This window comes from Salvelinus alpinus, chromosome 6 (genome assembly GCF_045679555.1).
Source record: "Salvelinus alpinus chromosome 6, SLU_Salpinus.1, whole genome shotgun sequence".
In the NCBI taxonomy this organism is placed as follows: domain Eukaryota; kingdom Metazoa; phylum Chordata; class Actinopteri; order Salmoniformes; family Salmonidae; genus Salvelinus; species Salvelinus alpinus.
In genome coordinates, this window is record NC_092091.1 from 18266942 (window position 1) to 18287933 (window position 20992).

General features: G+C 43.7%; 1 protein-coding gene across 1 annotated transcript in view; it reads right to left on the reverse strand.

Annotated features, from left to right (window-relative positions):
- The window catches only part of LOC139578277 (potassium voltage-gated channel subfamily KQT member 1-like), a 293391-nt gene extending 273534 nt beyond the window's left edge, over positions 1–19857 (reverse strand). Inside the window, exon 1 of the mRNA XM_071405675.1 lies at positions 19219–19857. Coding sequence (XP_071261776.1) covers positions 19219–19724 — 506 coding nt within the window. The 5' untranslated portion in view covers positions 19725–19857. The remainder of the gene's footprint in view (positions 1–19218) is intronic.
- Between the last annotated feature and the right edge of the window lie 1135 nt (positions 19858–20992).

Below are 20992 nucleotides of genomic sequence, written 5' to 3' on the forward strand. Positions count from 1 at the left end.
AAGCTCTCGATCAGAGAGGAAGGGGGGACTAGAATACTGCTAAAGGCAATGCTAAATTCTCCAAGTGCTGAGTTGTAGCCATTGTAAATCCTATGAACTGAACAGAACATGGAAGTAGCATTCCAGTATTTAGGCTGTGATGAATTTTCATCAAACATGTATGGTTTTATACATTTACTGATGTTGGGATTAATAAACACACTTATGGAGGAATCATGAAAAGAGAATAAAGCATTTCTGTAATCTGAAAATCCCTGTCCTTCAATACCCTTGCCCTAGTACAGGAATATTGTCAACAAAGTAATTGTTGTGGTTTCATCTCTTGGTGTAATTTTTGTATTTCCTAACATCTGGGGAGGAAGTGAAAAACTGAAATTAAAAATAATCCCTTTCTCTTGTCATAACACAGGATCATCTTAACTGGATTTATAAAAATACAAATATGATGTCATATGTCATTGGTAATCAGGTTTTACGCAAGTGTACATTTTCTGCAAAAACACAATTCCCCTGAGAAAATGATGTTACGCAGCAGTATGAAACACGGCGTATCCTTTCGATGTTGTTTCTGACTCTAATTTCCCAAAAATGATTTGTACTGTAGACTGCTGACATTTCCTGGTGTGTAGTAATACCTGCAAGAGTATCAATACAAAACAACACAAATGAATAAAGAAATGTGTCTGATAGGCCAGTCAAAGCTCTTGGAAGAACAAAATGAAGGTAGCTACTAGCTACTGTAGTAAAGTGATAAATTGATGGGACGTGGAAGAGAAAACGACCGACTCCTGACCTCAGCAATATCAATAACACTTCTCCACTGGAGCCAAATATGTAGCTACTTCCAAACCTCTGAGTGACATCTGGTAACAGCATAAATGCAGAGTACGATACTGAAGTACTACACAGAGTAAAACCAGACTTCAAACCCGACGTGTATCCAGAGTTCATACACTCTAAAATCACTCATGTCTACAAATACAGAAGACCATAAGACTTAAAAAAGCAAAAACAGAAAACAAATCCTCCTGACCAAGGTCCCATGCCAAAACCCCAAAACAATCCCAATTACATAAGACAAACTGTCCTGTTTTAATTCTCAAACTCTGAATAAAGCATATTTGGGTTCCAGAAAAGCACCATAAAAACACTATGTATTATTATTTGTTAATCATTTATATAATTTTTAAGCTGGAATCCTTACTGGTGAAACTGCCACATTACAACAACAAAGAAGCTATGCAAACAACAAAAACAGGTTTTTTTCCCCATGCGGGCGTCATTGCAGCTGTCACGTTCCTGACCTATTTCTGTTAGTTTTTGTGTGTTAGTTGGTCAGGACGTGAGGTTGGGTGGGCATTCTATGTTTTCTGTTTCTGTGTTGGTTTTGGGTTACCTGGTATGGCTCTTAATTAGAGGCAGGTGTTTGGCGTTCCTCTAATTAAGAGTCATATTTAGGTAGGCGTTGTCACAGTGTTCGTTGTGGGTGATTGTCTCCTGTGTCTGTGTTATGTCTTACACCATACGGGATTGTTTCGGTTGTTCGTTTCGTTTTCGATGTCGTCTGTTACCTGTACGTAAGTTTATGTTTAGTTATGTAAGTTTATGTTCAGGTCTCGTCAACGTCGTTTTGTTATTTTGTAGTTTGGAAAGTGTTTTGTTTCGTTTCGTGTGCCATCGTAATTTATAATAAAGATGGCTTATTTCCCTGAGCCTGCGTTTTGGTCTGAAGATCCTTCTCTCCTCACCTCTTCCGAGGATGAGGAGAGCGTCACCCGTTACAGAATCACCCACCAACACGCTAAGACCAAGCGGCAAGGGAAAACGAAACGGAGTAAGGGACAGGAGAGAAAGGAGCAATGGACATGGGACGATGTTTTGGATGGAAAGGGTTGCTACACTTGGGAGGAGATCCTGGCTGGGAGGGATCGCCTCCCATGGGAACAGGTGGAGGCATTGAGGAGAGCAGAGGCTACCTGGGAGAGGAACCGGAGCTATGAGGGAACGCGTCTGGCACGGAAGCCAAAAAAGCCCGTGAGTAATTCCCAAAAATTTCTTGGGGGGGGGCTAGGAGATAGTGGGCCAAGGGCAGGTAGGAGACCTGCGCCCACTTCCCAGGCTTACCGTGGAGAGCGGGAGTACGGGCAGGCGCCGTGTTACGCAGTAGAGCGCACGGTGTCTCCTGTACGAGTGCATAGCCCAGTGCGGGTTATTCCACCTCCCCGCACTGGTAGGGCTAGATTGAGTATTGAGCCAGGTGTCATGAGGCCGGCTCAACGCGTCTGGTCTCCAGTGCGTCTCCTCGGGCCGGCATACATGGCACCTGCCTTACGCATGGTTTCCCCGGTTCGCCTACATAGCCCGGTGCGGGTTATTCCACCTCCCCGCACTGGTCGGGCAACCGGGAGTATTCAACCAGGTAAGGTTGGGCAAGCTCAATGCTCAAGAGTGCCAGTACGCCTCCACGGTCCGGTATTTCCGGCACCACCTCCCCGCCCCAGCCTAGTACCTACAGTGTCTACACTACGCACTAGGCTACCAGTGCGTATCCTGAGCCCTGTTCCTCCTCCACGCACTCTCCCTGTAGTGCGTGTATCTAGCCCGGTGCCTCCAGTTCCGGGCCCACGCACTAAGCTACCTGTGCGTCTCCAGAGCCCTGAACCCACTGTATCTTCTCCCCCTACTAATCCTGATGTGCTTGTCCTCAGCCCGGTGTCACCAGTGCCGGTACCACGCATCAGGGATAGAGTAGGCTTTGAGAATACAGTGTGCCCTGTCCCTGCTCCCCGCACTAGTAGGAAGGTGCTTGTCATTAGCACGGTGCCTCCAGTTCCGGCACCACGCACCAGGTCTACAGTGTACCGTATCCGGCCAGAGCCATCCGTCTCCCCAGCGCCATCTGAGCCATCCGTCTCCCCAGCGCCATCTGAGCCATCCGTCTCCCCAGCGCCATCTGAGCCATCCGTCTCCCCAGCGCCGTCTGAGCCATCCGTCTGCCAGGAGCCTGCAAAGCCGCCCGTCTGCCATGAGCCTGCAAAGCCGCCCGTCTGCCATGAGCCTACAGAGCCGTCAGCCAGACAGGAGCCGCTAGAGCCATCAGCCAGACAGGAGCCGCTAGAGCCGTCAGCCAGACAGGATCTGCCAGAGCCGCCAACCAGACAGGATCTGCCAGAGCCGCCAACCAGACAGGATCTGCCAGAGCCGCCAACCAGACAGGATCTGCCAGAGCCGCCAACCAGACAGGATCTGCCAGAGCCGCCAACCAGACAGGATCTGCCAGAGCCGCCAGCGAGCCATGAGCAGCCAGAGCCGTCAGAGAGCCATGAGCAGCCAGAGCCGTCAGAGAGCCATGAGCAGCCAGAGCCGTCAGAGAGCCATGAGCAGCCAGAGCCGTCAGAGAGCCATGAGCAGCCAGAGCCGTCAGAGAGCCATGAGCAGCCAGAGCCGTCAGAGAGCCATGAGCAGCCAGAGCCGTCAGAGAGCCATGAGCAGCCAGAGCCGTCAGAGAGCCATGAGCGTCGAGAGCCGTCAGCCTGCCATGAGCGTCGAGAGCCGTCAGCCTGCCATGAGCGTCGAGAGCCGTCAGCCTGCCATGAGCGTCGAGAGCCGTCAGCCTGCCATGAGCGTCGAGAGCCGTCAGCCTGCCATGAGCGTCGAGAGCCGTCAGCCTGCCATGAGCGTCGAGAGCCGTCAGCCTGCCATGAGCGTCGAGAGTCGTCAGTCAGCCATGAGCTGCCTTTCAGCCTGAAAAGGCTAGATACCCAGAACTGCCCATCAGTCCAGAGCTGTCTCTCTGTCCGGAGCTGCCTTTCAGTCCGGAGTTGCCCCTCTATCCTGATCTCCCTCTCTATCTTTATCTACTTCTATATTCTTATCTATCCCTCTGTCTTGATTTATCTCTCTGTCCCGGTGTTGTCCTTATTAGATATGTTGTTAAGGGGATTTTGTGGGGGTCAAAAGAGGGTGGACATTCTTGGAGGGAGGAAGCTAGGATGGATTATGGTGGGGTGGGAACCGCGCCCGGAGCCTGAGCCACCACCGTGGTTAGATGCCCACCCAGACCCTCCCCTAGACTTTGTGCTGGTGCGTCCGGAGTTCGCACCTTGTGGGGGGGGTACTGTCACGTTCCTGACCTATTTCTGTTAGTTTTTGTGTGTTAGTTGGTCAGGACGTGAGGTTGGGTGGGCATTCTATGTTTTCTGTTTCTGTGTTGGTTTTGGGTTACCTGGTATGGCTCTTAATTAGAGGCAGGTGTTTGGCGTTCCTCTAATTAAGAGTCATATTTAGGTAGGCGTTGTCACAGTGTTCGTTGTGGGTGATTGTCTCCTGTGTCTGTGTTATGTCTTACACCATACGGGATTGTTTCGGTTGTTCGTTTCGTTTTCGATGTCGTCTGTTACCTGTACGTAAGTTTATGTTTAGTTATGTAAGTTTATGTTCAGGTCTCGTCAACGTCGTTTTGTTATTTTGTAGTTTGGAAAGTGTTTTGTTTCGTTTCGTGTGCCATCGTAATTTATAATAAAGATGGCTTATTTCCCTGAGCCTGCGTTTTGGTCTGAAGATCCTTCTCTCCTCACCTCTTCCGAGGATGAGGAGAGCGTCACCCGTTACAGCAGCAGTGACAGAACAGCAGAATATGTACTTAATTTCTTTCTTTACTGGGTGGCACGATGCTCCTCACCTCTGCGTTGTCAACAAAACAATACCAATGACCGTGGGGTAGACAGTGGCGCTGTTTCCCCTACTGCGGATTCTACATACTGTAGCACTTTGTGATTGTTATACAATGGAATTTTACTGTTTCATTTAATTGCATTGAATGCATGTGAAGTGTCAGTCTTGCCCACCTGCCATCTCACTGCCAAAAATGGGGACCACAATGGAAATACGCTTCCGGACTGTATTGTGTTTTTATCTTCAATCATTTTTTTATGTATGTAATGTTGTCTTCGGCTGGAGCAGCCTACTACTTTTAATGATCTAATCAATTAAATCAATCAATAAATCAATAGCAGCTAGATGGAGGCACTGTGTATTCCTCCTACAGTAATATCCTAAAGGACCTAAAGCCTCTCTGTGTGTATCCTGACGCCCCAGGAGGTTTTAGCGTTGGGACAAACCAGGTCACAACCATTAGAGAACCTGATTGGAAGGACAAAACCCCTGGGATCTGATTAAAACAAAACAGCTGGTGGTTGATCCAGCGTTATTACAATAACTGCATATCCCTCAGACCCACTACAGAGAGGGTGCAGTGAAGTCCTAATCCCCCCCTTCAATATGAACCATGACAAAAACATTTCTTTCTGTGTATGTGTGTTTCACAGAAGAGGAGTATTCCTGTAGGGTTGCGATGCCTGTGCTGTGTGTATGGTGGTATACCTAATAAATAGGGCTGTGACGTATTTGAATAACCATGTTACTGATGGTTATGGATGAAGATCATCATGAAAATAAAATAAACATTCATTTTAGGATTACATTTAAAGTTTTATTAACTTTATTTTCCTGAAGATAAACTTTACCTAGTAGCGTGTTTACTAATGATTACAGTGGCAAGAAAAAGTATGTGAACCCTTTGGAATTACCTGGATTTCTGCATAAACTGGTCATAAAATGTGATCTTATCTTCATCTAAGTCAAAACAATAGACAAACACAGTCTGCTTAAACTAATAAGACACAAACAATTATACGTTTTCATGTCTTTACTGAACACACGTGTAAACATCCGCAGTGCAAAATGTTTTGATTACCTTGGGAATTCATTTTTCCGATGATAGCAAGCTGTCCAGGCCCTAAGACAGCCCCAAACCATGATGCTCCCTCCACCATACTTTACAGTTGGGATGAGGTTTTGATGTTGGTGTGCTGTGCCTTTTTTTCTCCACACATAGTGTTGAGTGGGCCTTCCAAACGTCTCAATTTAAGTTTAATCTGTCCACAGAATATTTTGGCAGTAGCGCTGTGGAACATCCAGGTGCTCTTTAGCGAACTTCAGACGTGCAGCAATGTTTTTTTGGACAGCAGTGGCTTCTCCGTGGTGTCCTCCCATGAACACCATTTGTGTTTAGTGTTTTACGTATCGTAGACTCGTCAACAGAGATGTTAGCATGTTCCAGATTAAATAGTACCCGCAAAACACCAGTCTCAACGACAACAGTGAAGAGGTGACTCCGGGATGATGGCCTTCTAGGCAGAGTTGCAAAGAAAAAGCCACATCTCAGACCGGCCAATAAAAAGAAAAGATTAAGATGGGCAAAAGAACACAAACACGGGTCTCCCGGGTGGCGCAGTGGTCTAAAGGCACTGCTTCCCAGTGCTAGCTGTGCCACCAGAGACTCTGGGTTCGAGCCCAGGCTCTGTCGCAGCCGGCCGCGACTGGGAGGTCCACGGGGCGACGCACAATTGGCCTAGCGTCGTCCGGGTTAGGGAGGGTTTGGCCAGTAGGGATATCCTTGTCTCATTACGCACTAGCGACTCCTGTGGCGGGCCAGGCGCAGTGCACGCTGACCAGGTCGCTAGGTGTACGGTGTTTCCTCCAACACATTGGTGTGGCTGGCTTCCGGGTTGGATGCGCGCTGCGTTAAGAAGCAGTGCGGCTTGGTTGGGTTGTGTTTCGTAGGACGCATGGCTCTAGACCTTCGTCTCTCCCGAGTCCGTACTGGAGTTGTAGCGATGAGACAAGACAGTAACTACTAACAATTCGATACCACGAAATTGGGGATAAAAAGTAAAATAAAAAATATAAAAAGAACACAGACACTGGACAGAGGAACTCTGCCTAGAAGGCCAGCATCCTGGAGTCGCCTCTTTTTCGCCTCTGTTTTACGGGTACTAATTAATGAAGCTCCGGGGCCTCTCCCTCGTCTTTCTATTCTGAGAAGAGCCAGTTTGCGCTGTTCTGTGAAAGGAGTAGTAGAGATCTTCAGTTTCTTGGCAATTTCTCACATGGAATAGCCTTCATTTCTCAGAACAAGAATAGACTGACAAGTTTTAGAAGAAAGTTCTTTGTTTCTGGCCATTTTGAGACTGTAATCAAACCCACAAATGCTGATGCTCCAGACACTCAACTAGTCTAAAAAAGGACAGTTTTATTAACTGTTTTCAGCTATGCTAACATAATTTCAAAAGGGTTGTCTAATGATCAATTAGCCTTTGAAAATGATCAACTTGGATTAGCTAACACAACGTGCCATTGGAACACAGGAGTGATGGTTGCTGATAATGGGCCTCTGTACACCTATGTAGATATTCCATTTAAAAAATCTGCCGTTTCCAGCTACAATAGTCATTTACAACATTAACAATGTCTACACTGTATTTATGATCAATTTGATGTTATTTTAATGGACCAAACATTTGTTTTTCTTTAAAAAACAAGGACATTTCTAAGTGACCACAAACTTTTGAACGGTAGTGTACATATGTACAACAGGTTGCAATTTCTATACCACAATGCAATTGTGAGCATACAAGGCATTCTAAATTATACTACAACATCAGTCTAACTGAATATGGATGTTGTGTTGATTGAATGTTCCAGAATGTTCTTCAGCTGGTGAACCTCTTCTTGTGTTGGGTAATGGCAGCTACAAACACAGACATTTTGACATTTCTCACATCAATTGTATACACATCCACGGGGCAGTCCTCAACGTCTTGAAATACACATTGAATTCTGGATATTGTGGTTTGCTTACAACCAGGAAGTGTATCTGGCCCGTTTCTACTGGTGAGATGCAGAAACGCTCGTTTTTACATTTAGCAGAAGCTCTTATCCAGAATGACATACAGTTAGTGCATTCATCTTAAGAAACTAGGTGGGCCAACCACATATCACAGTCATAGTGGGCTCACAAGTGGCGCAGCGGTCTAAGGCACTGCATCTTAGTGCTAGAGTAGAGTAGGCCCTAGAGTACTAGAGTACTAGAGTAGGCCGTCACTAGAGTAGGCCGTCATTGTAAAATAAGAATTTGTTCATAACTGACTTGCCTAGTTAAATAAAGGTTACAAAAATAAAAATGTAAAGTACATTTTACCTCAAAAAAGTAGCTATCAGCAAAGTCAGAACTAGTAAGGGGTCAAAAAGTTGAGTGTTAGTTCACAAAAGCTGTGGGATTATTTAAGATACTCTATGAAGAGGTAGGGTTTCAGATGTTTTTGGACAATGGGCCAGGGACTCTGCTGTCCTAGCTTCTGAGTGAAGCTGGTTCCACCAATCGGGTGCCAGGACAGAGAAGAGTTTGGACTGGGCTGAGTGGGAGCTGCACTCCTGTAGGGGTGGGAGGACCAAGGGACCAGAGGTGGCAGAACGGAGTGCTCGGGTACGGGTGTAGGGTTTGAGCATAGCCTGAAAGTTCCTCTTGCTGCTCCGTAGGCAAGTACCATGGTCTTGTAGTGAATGCGAGCTTTGACTGGAAGCCAGTGGAGTGTGCGGAGGTGCGCGGTGACATGGGAGAATTGGGAAGGTTGAACACTAGGTGGGTATTTGCGTGAAGTGAGGAAATTCAAAATGTTTATGACATGGACATATATGGACATATATAGTTAAATAGTGGAGGGGTGACGTTTCCCTTAAAACATCTCATCTTTCCAACTGTCCTTTGATGTTCGACCAGCTGATCTGCTAGTTGCACGGGGATGTAAAGCGCTATAGGTTATGGCACTTCAGTAAAAAAAAAATTGATGCGTGGACATTATTTTATACAATGCATGTTTTCATTGCTTGCGAGTAAATAAATAAATTGGTCTTTAAAAAAAGGTTGAATGTGTGAATTATATATGAATTATTCAACAGCAGTCGACAAGGTTGATCTGGCTCTGAGGCCTATAATGCAATAATGTTGTGTCCAATAGACAATGCGTCAGTCTTCTCCAAACTGGCATGGTATAATTTAATACAGAATCTTTTTTAATTTATAGACTAATCAAACGCTGATCAGGCCCGGTTCTGGCTGATATGCCCCCCTAGGCGAGGCAAAAAAAATTGCCATGCTCCTATCCCCGCACAGTACAATAGTAGCCTAGGCTATCTTCATACTATAGCATAGCTGTCCCCTTCATACTTTCCTTGTCAATTCATTATCTTAAAGAATACGTCCAAAAATCCTCAGGTAGGGCTAGGTTTTTTAATGTTTTATGGAAAGGATAAATATTGCTCTTGTGTCTGACATACACTGGTGGCTTTGATTGACGGGTGCTTTTATAGGGGTGTGCGTGTGTCCCCTTGACTTTTTCCACGTTTTGTTGTGTTACAGCCTCAATTAAAAACAGATTTTGTTTTTTTTAATTGTCTCACCCATCTACACATTATACCGCATAATGACAAAGTGAAAACTTGTTATTAAGACATTTTTGCACATTTATTTAAAATGAAATACAGAAATATATAATTTGCGTAAGTATTCACAAGCCTAAGTCAATACTTTGTAGAAACACTTTTGGCAGCGAGTACAACTGTGATTCTTTCTGGGTAAGTCTTTAAACTTCTTACGGCTGAAATCCCGCTAACGGGATCGATATGACAACAGCCAGTGGAAGTGCAGGGTGCCAAATTCAAACAACAGAAATCTCATAATTAAAATTCCTCAAACATACAAGTATTTTACACCATTTTAAAAATAAACTTGTTGTTAATCGCACCACAGTGTCCGATTTCAAAAAGGCTTTACGACGAAAGCACACCAAACGATTATGTTAGGTCAGCAACTAATCACAGAAAAACACAGCCATTTTTCCAGCCAAAGAGAGGAGTCACAAAAAGCAGAAATAGAGATAAAATGAATCACTAACCTTTGATGATCTTCATCAGATGACACTCATACGACGTCATGTTACACAATACATGTATGTTTTGTTCGATAAAGTTCATATTTATATCCAAAAATCTCAGTTTACATTGGCGCGTTATGGTCAGTAATGTTTTGCTTCCAAAACATCCGGTGATTTTGCAGAGAGTCACATCAATTTACAGAAATACTATTCATAAATGTTGATGAAAATACAAGTGTTATACATGGAATTATAGATCCACTTCTCCTTAACGCAACTGCTGTGTCAGATTTAAAAAAACTTTACGGAAAAAGCACACGCACATGCAATAATCTGAGTACAGCGCTCAGACACAAAAACAAGCCATACAGGTACCCGCCATGTTGTGGAGTCAACAGAAGTCAGAAATAGCATTATAAATATTCACTTACCTTTGATGATCTTCATCAGAATGCACTCCCAGGAATCCCAGTTCCACAATAAATGTTTGTTTTGTTCGATAAAGTCCATCATTTATGTCCAAATACCTCCTTGTTTGCGCGTTTAGGTCACAAATCCATGTTCATGAGGCGCGAGCACTAGGTCCAGACGAAAAGTCTAAATGTTCCGTTACAGTTCGTAGAAACATGTCAAATGATGTATGGAATCAGGATGTTTTTAACATAAATTTTCAATAATGTTTCAACCGGAAAATTCCTTTGTCTTTAGAAATGCAATGGAACGCAGCTAACTCTCACGGGCGTGCGCGAGACTGAGCTCATGGCACTCTGCCAGACCTCTGGTTAAAACAGCTCTCATTCTCTCCCCCTTCACAGTAGAAGCCTCAGACAAGGTTCTAAAGACTATTGATATCTAGTGGAAGCCTTAGGAAGTGCATTCGGACCAAATTTACACTGTATCTTGGATAGGTAAAGAGTTGAAAAACTACAAACCTCAGATTTCCCACTTCCTGGTTGGATTTTTTCTCAGGTTTTTGCCTGCCATATGAGTTCTGTTATACTCACAGACATCATTCAAACAGTTTTAGAAACTTCAGAGTGTTTTCTATCCGAATCTACTAATAATATGCATATCTTAGCTTCTGGGCCTGAGTAGCAGGCAGTTTACTCTGGGCACCTTATTCATCCAAGCTACTCAATACTGCCCCCCAGCCATATTAAAGAGCTTTCCACAGCTGGATTGTGCAACATTTGCCCAGTAATCTTTTCAAAATTCTTCGAGCTTTGTCAAATTGTTGTTGATCATTGCTAGACAACCATTTTCAGGTCTTGCCATAGATTTTCAAATCTGTAACTCGGCCACTCATGAACATTCACTGTCTTCTTGGTAAGTCACTCCAGTGTAGATTTGGCCTTGTGTTTTAGGTTATTGTCCTGCTGAAAGATGAATTAATCTCCCAGTGTCGGGTGGAAAGCAGACTGAACCAGGTTTTCCTCTAGGATTTTGCCTGTGCTTAACTCCATTCTGTTTATTTTATATCCTGAAAAACTCTCCAGTCCTTAACAATTACAAGCATACTGTCACGGCCATTGAAAGAAGTGGACCAAGGTGCAGCGTGGTGAGCGTATATTTTACCTTTTTATTTAAAATGTCGCCAACAAAACAACAAACGAAAGAAACAACCGTGAAGCTTACAGGGCTATAGTGCCACAAACAAAGTTAACTACCCACACTGAAAGGAGGGAAAAAGGGCTACCTAAGTATGAATCCCAATCAGAGACAACAATAGACAGCTGTCCCTGATTGAGAACCATACCTGGCCAAAACATAGAAATAAAGAAACATAGAAAACAAAGCATAGAATGCCCACCCCAAATCACACCCTGACCAAACCAAATAGAGACATAAAAAGGCTCTCTAAGGTCAGGGCGAGACAAATACCCATAACATGATGCAGCCACCACTATGCTTGAAAATATGGAGAGTTGTACTCAGTAATGTGTTGTATTGGATTTGCCCCAAATATAACACTTTGTATTCAGGACAAAATGTTAATTGTTGCAAATAGGATGCCTGTTTTGTAATGTTTTTATTCTGTACAGGCTTCTTTCTTTTCACTCTGTCAATTAGGTTAGTATTGTGGAGTAACTACAATGTTGTTGATCCATCCTCAGTTTTCTGTTTTAAAATCACCATTGCCCTCTGAGCGGTTTCCTTCCTCTCTGGCAACTAAGTTAAGAAGGACGCCTGTATTTTTGGAGTGACTGAGTGTATTGAAAAACCATCCAAACTTGAATGAATAACTTCACCATGTTCTAAGGGATATTCGGTGTCTACTTCTTTTTTTTTTTACCCATCTACCAATAGGTGCCTTTCTTTGCAAGGCTTTGGAAAACATCACTGGTCTTTGTGGTTGAATCTCTGTTTGAAATTCACTGCTTGACTAAGGGACCTTACAGATAATTGTATGTGTGGGGTACAGAGATGAGGTAGTCATAAAAAAACATGTTAAACTATTATTGCACACAGAGTGAGTCCATGCAACTCATTATGTGACTTGTTAAGCTCATTTTTACTACTGGGCTTGCCATAACAAAGGGGTTCAATACTTATTGACTCAAGACATTTCAGCTTTTCATTTTGTATTAATTTGTAAACATTTCAAAAAAGATCATTCCGCTTTGACATTATGGGGTATTGTGTGTAGGCCAGGTATAGAAACATCTAAATGGAATCCATTTTAAATGCAGGCTGCAACACAACCATATGTAGAAAAAGTAGTGCTAGGCAATTATTGCTTTTTGAGGTCGGTTTGTTGAAAAATAATCACGGTTTTCTGATAATTAATCATTAAAAAAAAACATTAAATGCACTATGCAACACAGAATAAAACAATTGATAAAGGTCCCGTGATGGTAGTGACTGCCCATTACTGCTTATCACTAATTAACCATCATTTATTCACATTACTTTACTTTAATAAAATATTGCAGTTGTTGTGTAGCCTATATTAAATTTTTATTTGATGACTTTATTATTTCATTCCAAGTCATCATCTCATCTCTATAGGGCTGTTGCCTATGCTGTCTGACAAAATCACTATTTTGTATTTCTTCAAAGTAAATAAGGCATACTTTTATGACTGCTGAACACCAAATATCAATCATTTAGATCATGTATTTTCAGGTAGAGATACCTGGGCAAAGCATCAGGCTGGGTCTGATTTATCTCTAGAGAAACTGTGCAATGTGCGCATTGAGCTAAAAAAATAACTAATTGAACAATTAGTTGTTTAAAAATCGAAAAGTAATTCAGAAAGTTTCCTAAAGTAGCCTGTCTTTAATAAGAATCAAATGTTCCGGTCATGATTTAATCTTGTAAAATGACTATTTTCAGTAGCTTAGGCTACATTACTTCTCTCATTGCGGAGTCCTCTCTTTGAAGAACATAATGCCAATGCCACTGCCATTGAATGACCGCAGCAGGGTTTGTGAAGATTTGCAAATATTTCAGGAAAAATGGGTGAAAACCCATCAGACTTCATTCGAATGGTTTTGTGCTTTGAAATAGGATCTGTATTTGTTTTTTATTATGCAGAAAAGCCAACAGACAAAGACAAGGTAGAAATATATATTTATTTTGACTCCGTTAATGTGTCAATACGAATATGGGAGATCCTCTCCAACCTGGCATTTCTTCATTTGTTGATAAATATTTCTAAGTAATAACCTGAATAATAATAATAATGAAATGCCATGATAATAATGAAGTGTAATGGCTTGTTTCAAATATCCATGTAAACAAGTGTACAAACAGAATTGTGACCTCCCCTTTATTGAACGGTTATGTCGGTGACCGTGTACAACCTCAAATTCCAAGACCGTCACAGCCCTAGTAATAAATGTAGCCTATTGCATCTGAGCAATAGATTATTAGGGACATCCATCAACGGCTATCTCCCTAATAAATTACAGCTTTTTCCAAATTAGGATTTCTTAATCAAAGTGTCAAATTATGAATCAGCTTATGTAACTGAAAAGATACTGAGATACAATAAGATAATGCTAGGTCAGCTGGGAAGTGTCTTCACTGGCACTACGGGATCCCGGAGGACATTGTGTCTGACCGTGGTCCTCAGTTCACCTGGAAGGCCTTCATGGAACGACTGGGGATCACGGTCAGCCTCACCTCTGGGTACCGTCCCCAATCAAATGGGCAGGTGGAAAGGGTAAATCAGGAACTGGGTAGGTACCTTCGTAGTTACTGTCAGGACCGGCCGGGGGAGTGGGCTGCATTTCTGCCTTGGGCAGAATATGCACAAAACTCCCTCCATCACTCCTCCACTAACCTCACACCCTTTCAGTGTGGCACCCTGGCACCGGAGTCAGATCGAAGCTCCTGCAGTGGACGATTGGTTTCGGCGCGCCGAGGAGGTATGGAACACCGCGCATACCCGCCTCCAACGCAACGTCCGATCGTCACAGCAGTGTGGCCCCGGTCTTTCACCCCGTTGACAGGGTCTGGCTTTCTACGAAGGACCTGCCCCTCCGCCTGTCCTGCTGGAAGCTGAGCCCGCAGTTTGTGGGGCCGCTCAAAGTCCTGAGGAGAGTCAATGAGGTGACTACAGCTCCCGTCAATTACCGTATCTCACCCTCATTTCATGTATCTCTCCTCAGGCTAGTGGCCTTTTTGCTTATGGAGATATACTTTTTGATCACCACAGCGTTTGGGTTTCGTTACGTTTTAATCTATGGTGCTTAAATAAATTCAGTAGTTCTAAACCTGCGACTGCCTCCTGCCTACTCCTCTCTAGACTAGTGACAACTACAGGAAATGCAGGGCTGAGCACGCCCTCATTCACATCAATGGGGCTGTAGTAGAATGGGTTGAGAGCTTCAAGGTCTTTGGTTACGACAACGAACTGCAGTCAGGTCAAGACCCTGGCGAGGACAACGAACACGCAGACGACGAACACGCAGATGAGCCGGTTTCAGAAATTCTTTTGTTGTGCAAACCTACAGTTTCATCAGCTGTCCGGGTGGCTGGTCTGAGACGATCCAGGTTTTAAATCAACTCATGAATTTTACTGAATATATAGTAGCTATGGTCCCCTCTTATACCTAAATGTAATGACATTACATTTTTTTGCAGATTACTATCAATTACTTATCAACAGCTGTAACAAGTTGCCCAGTGTAGGAAATCCTCAATGCTACCCTAGTTTATAGAAATACCATATTACTCAACTGAAACAATGTTCTACAGAGTGCCTGTGTGTGTTTTGCCTAACATTACTCAGGTTCAAACCTGCAAGCTGACTATGAAATAGTGTATGCCTATTGTGATTATAACATCTGACCAGCAGCCTGCTCTGACAGGCCTTCACCCATCCACCATGGGTTTAGGCAGGATACCTCAGCGTCCACAGCAACAGAAGAATCCTCCTCGCTTAGTTATGTAGCTGAAGATGAATAGATGGAAAGATCATCAGAGATAAGCAGCATCACGGTTCACAGCCAGCCAACCTCATAGGTAGAAAACAATAATCAGCTGTGTGTGGTTGTATCAGCTGTGTGTGGTTGTATCAGCTGTGTGTGGTTGTATCAGCTGTGTGTGGTTGTATCAGCTGTGTGTGGTTGTATCTGCTGTGTGTGGTTGTATCAGCTGTGTGTGGTTGTATCAGCTGTGTGTGGTTGTATCAGCTGTGTGTGGTTGTATCAGCTGTGTGTGGTTGTATCAGCTGTGTGTGGTTGTATCTGCTGTGTGTGGTTGTATCAGCTGTGTGTGGTTGTATCAGCTGTGTGTGGTTGTATCAGCTGTGTGTGGTTGTATCAGCTGTGTGTGGTTGTATCAGCTGTGTGTGGTTGTATCAGCTGTGTGTGGTTGTATCAGCTGTGTGTGGTTGTATCAGCTGTGTATGGTGGAATATTAACAGAATATAAAATCAGTAAAGCTGTCTGACTTTAGTCAGTAAACTGCATTCGGTGGTGTAAAGTACTTAAGGAAAAATATTTTTTAAATACTACTTAAGTCGTTTGTTGCAGTAGCTGTACTTTACTTTACTATTTATATTTTTGACTACTTTACTTTTACATCACCACATTCCTATAGAAAATAATGTACTTTTTACTACATTCATTTTCCTTGACACCCAAAAGTACTCGTTACATTTTGAATGCTTAGCAGGACAGGAAAATGGCCCAATTCACACAGTTATCAAGAGAACATCCCTGGGCATCCCCTGCCTCTGATCTGGCGGACTCATTAAACACAAATGTTTCATTTGTAAAGGATGTTTGCGTGTTGTAGTGTGCCCCTGGCTATCTGTAAATTAAAATTAAAATACTAAATTGTGCTGTCAGGTTTGCTTAATAGAAGCAATTTGAAATTATTTATACTTTTACTTCTGATTCTTAAGTATATTTTTGCAATTACATTTACTTTTGATGCCTAAGTATATTTACTTTTACTTGAGTCATTTTCTATTAAGGTATCTTTACTTTTACTCAAGTATGACAATTGGGTACTTTTTCTACCACTGATTGCATTTCCCCATTGGGGGCTACGTCAGTCCACTGCCATTGAGGAAAGTGTGAGGCTTGGCAAGCCACGGATCAAAGGAGCCTGTTGTCTGAGGAACTGAGTGAGGCTGAGGTAACACATGCCTTATCCCCAGATAATGTTATATAAAAAACTCTAATCTACTGGGTACAAGACATGTTCGTGCACAAGACATGTTCGTCAGAGATCCAGAATGACAGTCTGTTCTCTGGTGAGCCTGCAGCACCTGCTGACAGCACTGCATAAGACTCTTTATTCTTTTTTTTTCTTTTTTTAACTAGGCAAGTCAGTTAAGAGCAAATTCTTATTTACAATGACGGCCTAACCCGGCCAAACCCGAACGACGCTGGGACAATTGTGCTCCACCCTATGGGACTCCCAATCATGGTGGGATGTGATTCAGCCTGGATTCAAACCAGGGACTGTAGTGACGCCTCTTGCACTGAGATGCAGTGCCTTAGACTGCTGCGCCACTCGGGAGCCCAGGGGATTTATGGACCCTGTCCGAGTACGCTGTGGGTAGCCCAAGGGATTTCTTCCGTACTAGACTATATTTATCTGTGTGTTTGTGTGTGTGAGAGAGATACAGAGACATGTCTTTGTACCTGTCACTATGTGCGTGCATGTGAGTCCATGTCCGTGTGTGGCCCAGAGGCGGATGTCATTTCTGAGCGGATAACGTGGCATGGGTTCAGTCTGTTTCTTCTCCTTCTCACTACGTAGTGCCTGTCCCTGACTCTGGTCTTGACCAGCCAGACAAGAGGAGTGATGGATAGGGCTGGAAACACTGTCAGCCAGGTACAGAACCACTCACCCTTCTCCCTCTCTGCCTGCCTATCTATCTGTGTCATCATAATGAAGAGCAGGCCTATTAGCCTGTCATGGTTGCTGTACACAGCCCTTTACACATCCTTCTTTTTTCTCCTCTCGTGTGTGTCCTGGAAGGCCTGATGGAGCGGAGCAGAGTGGAGAGGAGTGGAGCGGCGCCCGGGGAACAGTGGGTTAACTGCCTTGCCCAGGGCCAGAATTACAGATTTTTACCTTGTCAGCTCGGGGATTCGATCCAGCAACCTTCCGGTTACTGGCCCAACGCTCTAATCACTAGGCTACCTGCGCGCACATTAGCTCAACCGTCCCGCGGGGGGGACACCGATCCTGTAGAGGTTTTAACCTCAAGTTCAACACCTACTGTTTAAGTCAATAAACAGTAGAAGTGGTATTGTCCAACCTCTTGAATGATAGGGCAACAATTAGGATCCCGCCTAAATAGACATACCCAAATGTAAATATTTTTCATGAGATGGCCATCAACAATAATTGGTAAAGTTGCCTAGTTTTAGAAAGGTCTGGAACTCACCTTTCTGAGAAAAATAGTTCTAAATTGCTAAGGTGCACTCACTTTTGAGGACACAAGCTCAAGTACATAGTACAAATATTACGAAAAATCATACATAATTTTTTTACTATTCAACAAATGTGGGGAAATAGGAATTTTAATTACTGAAACGCCCTCTAAATGTATTAACAATCAAATTATAAAATACTTACTATAAGATTTCACCTTTGTCATAACTGTAAAACAAATATGATCATACTTAGTGACAGTACAATATTGACACTATTTCATATAACTGACGACAACATCCACTGAGCAACTCAGAGACCCCATTCAAATGTGTGCAGACGCGTTACAACTTCAGCTTTAAGTACAAAGTGATTTCGTCCATCTGTGACCAAGAGAAATGGATCTTGTTTCAATTCTATTAAATTATTAAGTATTTTTTCATGTCAAGACTGTTTCATATGCGCTATTGCAAGCGCAGCTGTGAGTGTCACAGGCACAGGAAATTGTTCCTTTGTCTGGATAGGCCAGAAAATGTGACACGTCACTCCCTATGCAAATGTGGAGGGGGGTTCAAATAGAAAATGTGTGGCTTTCAAACTTTGCAGAAAATGTAAATGTTAATATTATTCATAAAGATATATTTCATGTTATGTTTAGGAATTTGTGTTTTTTAGGGCAGTGGTTCCCAAATTTTTTTGAACCATGACACACCTTGATATAGAATATTCTGCGGCACACCTAAAATGTCCTTATTAATTTATTTTGTGGTAATGACCTCCATCTCATCTGAAGCATACTGCAAATTATCTATTTTCTGAGACAAACTTTTAATAGATGAAATAGTGTTTATTTTAACGATTTTAATAGTTTGCATAGTTCCTTACTCATGGTGATTAATTTGTGTGTACCCCTTTAAGAGTGTCCTGCAATCCACACCAGAAAGCTTTTCTTTTAGCTCTGTTAAAATATGTCTTCAGTTTTGAACAGTTTGAGCTAGAGATTAGAGGTTTTCTGCATTGTAAAAGGTGCAACCACGGACACAAGGCCATGCTCTGTTTTTTTTATCTATGGCAGAGACTGTAGTATAGCTAAGCCTAGTCAGACTTGCATATGCTAATGATTCTCACAGGTGACGTAAAATTATACAAATTACTTTGCTCTTGATGCGCCCCCCTCAGATGATTCAAATGTAACAGCCTGAGCACAACAGACCTGAAACAATGATACAGATGTAACCATGCGCCGTAAAATGTATTATCTGAGTGGCACTGGTGCTCCCAAGTCAAAATGACATGTACATTCCACAGGTCACATTTGTGAGATACATTTTTTTTAATCAAGAGTAGCAAAAAATGTACGGCACACCTGAGAGTTCCTCAAGGCACACCAGTTGAAAACCACTGAGCTAGAGAAGCTGTCTACACACTGGGCACAGACGTCAATTCAACATCTATTCCACGTTGGTTCAATGTAATTTCATTGAAATGACGTGGAAACAATGTTGATTCAACCAGTGTGTGCCAAGTCGGTAGCCCTTTAGCTGCCTACATGTATGTTAAAGTGACCAGCAAAGGATGAAAATGTACTGTAGGTACTCACACCAAGAAGTGGTAGAGGAAGCATCTCAATCCAGCGGGTCTCTCTAGGAAGTTGTAGACATCCCCCTGCATGCTAGTCTTGGTGACGTAGGGGCTCTGGGAGTGTATGGTGGAGCGCAGCCGGCTGGCTGGAGGGAGAGGAGAGATAGGGCAGTAGGCAGGGGGCCGGCCGTCGATCTGCAGCGGTGGGTCCTTTGTGTCCGTCTGCGCGCTGGAGGGAGTGTTTGATCCATTATTCACCGCTGTGGGCTCCAGTTTCAGTGAAACAGGAGAGTAGCGTGTACTGTCAGCAGCAGCAGCGGCAGCCTCATCCAGGGCCAGGGACCTGTCACTCTCCATGGTGCCCATGCCTTGGCTCCTACCCATGGGGCTCGGTCCCGGGTTGGTAAGGCTGGTGGTGGCATGACAATTTGGCACGAAGGTCTTGGATCCTCCACCACCACTACCACCGTAGTCTCTGTGCGCACGGTTCAGCAGTTGAAAGGGACATCCTCTCTTCTCGCTCATACTGTCAAAGAGAACAGTCCGGTTCAAAGGAGCAGGAGGCTGGGTTAAAGGTCAGACAGGTCCAGGTGGGAGGAGATAAACAGCTAATGACGAGGCACGTCCACCCCAGAGGCTAAAGCGCTCTTTGTTAGGCTACAGAACTGCAGAGGAGAAGAGGAGATCAAATAGGTTAGATCTAATGGGCCGTGTGATCACAGTGACAGTTGAACCCTGTAACACAGTACAGTACCAGTCACCAACCCTCTGAGATGGTTGGCACTTTGCATGCTTTGGTTCTGACCAAGCCCGACACTTAAACCCTAAACAGCAACTAATGAAATAATCATTAAGACCTTGATTAGATGAAATAGGGTGTTTGTGCTGCACTGAAGCAAAAGCTGACAACCACAACATGTAGCTCTCCAGGAACAGCCTTTCAGCCTCCGACGACAAGGACTTGTTTCCATAATCTGTTCCCCACTTTTAAGACCCAGGTCAGTCTCCTTAAGGAAAAGGTATTACCCCTACTATACTGAACAATAATATAAACGCAACATGTAAAGTATTGGTCCCATGTTCCATGAGCTGAAATAAAAGATCCCAGAAATGTTGCATAGGGACAAAAAGGTTATTTCTCTCAAATGTTGTGCACAAATTTGTTTACATCCCTGTTAGTGAGCATTTCTCCTTTGCCAAGATAATCTAGCCACCTGACAGGTGTGGCATATTAAGAAGCCGATTAAACAGCATGGTCATTACACAGGTGCACCTTGTGCTGGGGACAATAAAAGGCCACTCTAAAATGTGCAGTTTTGTCACACAACACAATGCCACAGATGTCTCAAGTTGAGGGAGCGTGCAATTGGCATGCTGACTGCAGGAATGTCCACCAGAGCTGTTACTAGAGCATTGAATGTTAATTTCTCTACCATAATCCGCCTCCAACGTCATTTTAGAGAATTTGTCAGCACGTTCAACCGGCCTCAAAAACACAGACCACGTGTAACCACGCCAGCCCAGGAACTCCACATCTGGCTTCTTCACCTGTGGGATCATCTGAGACCAGCCACCTGGACAGCTGATGAAACTGTGGGTTTGCACAACCAGGAATTTCTGCACAAAGTGTCAGAAACCGTCTCATGGAAGCTCATCTGCATGCTCGTCGTCCTCACCAAGGTCTTGACCTAAATGCAGTTCGGCGTCGTAACCGAGAAGTGGGCTCTTCACGGATTAATCCCGATTTCAACTGTACCGGGAAGATGGCAGACAGCATGTATGGCGTCGTGTGG